Source organism: Nematolebias whitei, chromosome 6 (genome assembly GCF_014905685.2).
Source record: "Nematolebias whitei isolate Nwh7 chromosome 6, NemWhi1, whole genome shotgun sequence".
Taxonomy (NCBI): Eukaryota; Metazoa; Chordata; class Actinopteri; order Cyprinodontiformes; family Rivulidae; genus Nematolebias; species Nematolebias whitei.
In genome coordinates this window covers 34,575,259-34,580,190 of record NC_056503.1, presented here as the reverse complement: position 1 = coordinate 34,580,190, position 4,932 = coordinate 34,575,259, and the positions used below count along the sequence as shown (strand labels likewise).

The following is a 4,932-nucleotide window of genomic DNA, read 5'->3' as shown; positions in this document are numbered from 1 at the left end:
ATGCTCTACACCTGTTCTCTGCCCTACTTAAGCTCCCTGCATTCACTGTCGGTGCCAGATTCTCAAAACTAATACAGAAGTAGAAATCCAGCATACCTGATCTTGTCTCTTGCCTTGCCACGACTCCTTGCCTGTTTCTGACTCCTTGCCTTGCCTGAATCCTCTTGGATTTGTCTGTCTGTCTGCCCATAGTTTCTAACTCTGTGCCTTCCCATTTGACTACACCTTGGGATCACAATTCGGCTCTGTTTTTGGCTCTCTGCTTTAGCGTGCTTGACCCCTGCAATGACTCAAGGACCACGATTCTGGATCTCCCTGTTCTGGACCTCAAGTCCTTTAATCTGCTCCACTGCAGCAGCTCACTCTACAGGAGTGATGTCACTGGCTTCAGCACTACTAAAGCTTCAGCCTCAACACAAAGACAGAAGATTGGACCCGGCCCAGGACCCAGTCTTCCACCAGAGATTTTCCCATTCACAATAAAACTGTTAAACCACTCTTGGCCTTGGTGTTGTTTTGCTGATCCAAACCCGGTTCTTGTCAGTAGAATCTGGCCAAGAAGTGGATCGAGCACCAATCCAAGATTGGCACTCTGGTGTCAAGGGGGCCATAGTGAAACTAGAATCTAATTTGGAGGAAGTAATGTTCATGCTTAAATCCATGTCACAACAATCCTCTATTCAGGACTCAGTTCACACAGCCAGTGCTCATGCATCTTCTCATCATTTGCCTGCAATTTATAATGAACCTCGTTGGTCTTCTCCAGAGTTGTTTAGAGGAAAGCCTGATCAGTGCCAACCTTTTCTCAGGCAGTGTGAGATCCATTTTCAGCTGCAGCCATCTTACTTCCCCTCTGAGCGGGCTCGAGTGGCTTACGTCATCTCACTCCTGGCAGGTAAAGTAAATTCATGGGGCACGTCAGAGTGGAATAGAGATGCTATGTGTTGCTACAGCTTTTCAGCCTTCTCCAAAGTACTGTGAAGAGTGTTTGATCATATCCTGCCTGAGAAAGAGAGGATGCACAAAAATTGTTTTCAGTGAAACAAGGCAATACACAAGTAACTGAGTATATTATTGAATTTCATGCCATTGCAGCCGACAGCTGCTGGGACGAGTAGGCTTCAATTGATGGCTTTTTTTTCAAGGTTTAAATGCCAACATAAAGGACACACTGGCAGCCAATGATTACCTGTAGTCCCTCCAGAGCTTGGAAGACCTGACAACCCGTATCGACCTACGTCTGTGGGAGAGAGATTGGAAGAAGGGTAATAAGCCGGGGAATCCTTCCAGACCTTTTGGTGAGTCAGAAACCTTTTCTACTAATACATATGTCACTCCTACTCCCAATATCCATCAGTTAGATGAACCCATGCAGCTGGGAAGGAGCCAACTCAACCCAAAAGAAAAAGAAAGGAGAAGAAAATGTAATGTTTTTATTGTGGAGAGAGTAATCACACTATTGGGCAATGTCCATTTAAAAGGCCAGACTCAGCAGGGAAGAGGAGGCATCTGCTGAGTCCGATCAGAAATCCCAGAACCTCCTCCCCTTTCACTGTGCCTTCTGAAATTCTAATAGCCGATCAATGACTTATTTCTGTGACACTTTCATAGACTCTGGGGCACACATGGAGTTCATTGACCACCAGTTTGCTCTATCAGTGGGTATTGAATTAACCCAATCTTCCAAGACTCATAAGGTCCTCACTTTGGATAGACACTCTCTAAATAACTCAGACCTTGAAACCAGAGCCGTCACCCTGTTACTTGGAGGTAATCACAAGGAGACAATACAATTTATTGTAATCAACTCTCCTCAGCTTCCGGTTGTTCTTGGCTCTTCCTGGCTGAACAAGCATAACCATGTATCAACTGGAGGGGTAAGGAGATAGTTGGTTGGGCTTTATGACTGTCTCACAACCTATCTATTTGATGCTGTTTTACCTTAAATAAGCCCTACAGATGTCAAGGTGACTTATCCAGGCCTCTCTAAGGTCCCAGCTGTGTACCATGACCTTAAAGAGGTATTTAATACGATTAAAGCAAACCCTCTTCCCCCTCACAGACCCTATAATTGTGCCATAGACCTCATTCTTGGTACTGCTCCACCTAAGGGTGGCTTGTATTCATTATCAGGTCCTGAACATGACAATATGCAAAACTATATCAAGGAGTCTCTCCAGGCTAGTATCATTAGAACTTCAATGTCCCCTGCTGGGGTGGGGTTTTTCTTTGTTGGCAAGAAAGATAGATCTCTCAGGGCTTGTATTGACTACAGAAGGCTTTTTTTTCCATTCAACCTTTATTTAAACAGATAAATCACATTGAGCCTCAAAGACTCATTTATAAGTGAGACCTGTTTGGACAGACAAAAACAGTGGTTAACTGGACACATGTAGGAATTAGAGGCAAACACAAATCCTATCAGACTTTTGTTTTCTTGCCTGAGGAAAAAAACCCTCTAATATTAAAAAAAACACCTCGCACAAACAAGCACTTATTGACATAGACATTCTGTAGACGGGGGAGACGAAAGCGGTCAGCAATGTTCATAGATGCTCCCGACGTCACTGTAAGAGTTCTGATAGGGATGTAATAGTCAGCCAAAGTCCTCCGGTGAGATCCATAAACATTCTCGAGGGATGTCGAGGAATGGCCAAGAATAGCATCTATGAGAATCCAAGAGTCCTGAAATGATGACACAAGTTTATTCAGCTGGTTTCATCTGGTTATCAGTTGGAAATTCCTCAGGGAGGGGGGTGGTGAGCGTCAGATCACATGTTCTCCAGGCATGCCCAAGACTTTGGAATGAGTTGCCTCTGCTTGTTAGACAGGCCCCCTCCCTCTCAGTTTTCAAGTCCCATTTAAAAACCCACATCTATTAAGTAGCTTTCAACACCAGATATGTGTTTTGAACCTGTATGCTCCACACTGGTTAGTCGTCATATTTATTATCTGCATCGTTTTTATGTCTATATTCTGATTTACCTCATTTCGTATATTGCTTTGTGTGTTGCCTGTTTTTCTGTCTGTACAGCACTTTGGTTGGCCTTGTCGCTGTTTTAAGTACTCTATAAATAAAATGGTATGGTATGGTAAGAATCCTTCCAAGTGTGGACAGACCATAAGAACCTCGAGTACCTCTGTACCACAAGACAACTGAACCCCAGACATGCCAGGTGGGCCCTATTCTTTTGTCGTTTTGACTTTGTATTGTCTTACAGACCTGGAACAAAGAACACAAAGCCCCACACCCTGTCTTACATTTCTGAGGAGAATGGGACCCCCAAGACTGAAGTAGAGTTCGTTGTGCCATATAAAATACATCTATCCAAGACCCAGCTGGAGTTGGACTTAAAACAGGCTAATAGGGTCCGACCTTCTCCATCCAACTGCCCTAAGAACCGTGTGTTTGTTCCCAACAGCAAGATAAAAGAGGTACCCGAGCTCTTCCACAACTCGCACATGTTCTATCATCCTGAAATTACTAAGATCCTCGGTGTGGTTAAGTCACAGTTTTGGTGGGCGAACCTAACTAAAGATGTCAAACATTTTGTAAACTCCTGCCATTCATGTAATCAGGCCAAGTCCTCTCATCATCCACCAGCAGGTCTTCTTCATTATCTGCCTGTCCCATCTTACCCATGGTCCCACATATTGATGGACTTTATCACTGGTCTTCCATCTTCTTCAGGTAACACTGTTATCCTCACGGTCATGGACCGCTTTTCAAAAATGGTTCACCTCGTCCCTCTCCTCAAGTTACCTTCTGCTAAGGAACTTTGTGACATCATGGCCAAGGAGATTTTTAGACTACTTGGTCTACCTAGTGACATTGTTTCTGATAGGGGGCCTAAATTCATTTCAAAATTCTGGAAGGAGTTTTGTAGACTTCTGGGCATCACCATTAGTCTCTCCTCAGGCTTTCACCCTCATACAGAAGGTCAATCAGAGAGAGCTAACCAGGAGGAGGAGACCAAGTTACACCTGCTTTGTGAAGGAGACCCCAGTAAATGATCAACCAACCTCCCTAGGTTGAGCATGCCATCAATGCTCTACTATCTTCTCAGGTGTGTAATCCATTTCATGTTGTTTTGGGCTTTCAACCACCTTTATTCTCTGTTCAGGGGAGAGAAGCACAGATCCGTACAGCCCACCATGCCATCATGAGGTGCCAACGCATCTGGAGAAGGGCCAGGAGAGCCCTCCTCACTTCCAACACCACCTATGCTAGGGGGGCAAACAAGCATTGGTCGACTCAACCCACATACCAGGTGGGCCACAAGGTCTGGCTCTCCACCAGAGACCTCCGCTACAAGTGGAATCTCGTAAGCTGGCACCCCGGTTCATGGACCCCTTCATCATTTCTAAGATCATCAACCCTGTAGCCGTCCACCTCCAGCTACCCGCTCACTTAAGGTTCACCCCACTTTCCACGTCTCACGTCTCAAGTCTTTTGTTCTGCCACGGTTCAATCTTATGTTTACACATTTTGTTTATGTTTTTATTTAAATCAAAGTTTGAAACTAAAATACAACAATGAGGAATCCAACTCTGGGCAATGTTAAAATAGTTTTTACATTACAAAAAAGTAAGTGATACTAACAAAAGAAATATTGCACTATGGAATAACAATTAAGTGAAACATGAACATAATCAAAATATAGTGCTTATAATTTCCTTATTAAAATTTATGAATATAGAATGTCTGCAACAATATGAGAATTTTGAAATGTGTTGTAGTTGTCATTGTGTCAAAATTCATTATCCTGGTTTCTGACTTTATATTTGATTTTTGTTCATTAAGTGTTTCTTGGTGTTCTTCTCTGACTGAAACAATATGATGAAACACTTTGGAGCAAATATACACAGTATCAGTCCAAAACTGGAGGCCAGAATGGCAAATATCTCCACAGCCACAGTAAACTTTCCAGG

General features: G+C 43.5%; 1 protein-coding gene across 1 annotated transcript in view; it reads right to left on the bottom strand.

Annotated features, from left to right (window-relative positions):
• The window catches only part of LOC119410917 (extracellular calcium-sensing receptor-like), a 27,417-nt gene extending 27,227 nt beyond the window's left edge, over positions 1-190 (bottom strand). Inside the window, 1 exon segment of the mRNA XM_037677839.1 lies at positions 114-190. Within this exon segment, the coding sequence (XP_037533767.1) occupies positions 114-190 (77 nt within the window).
• Positions 191-4,932: the final 4,742 nt, after the last annotated feature.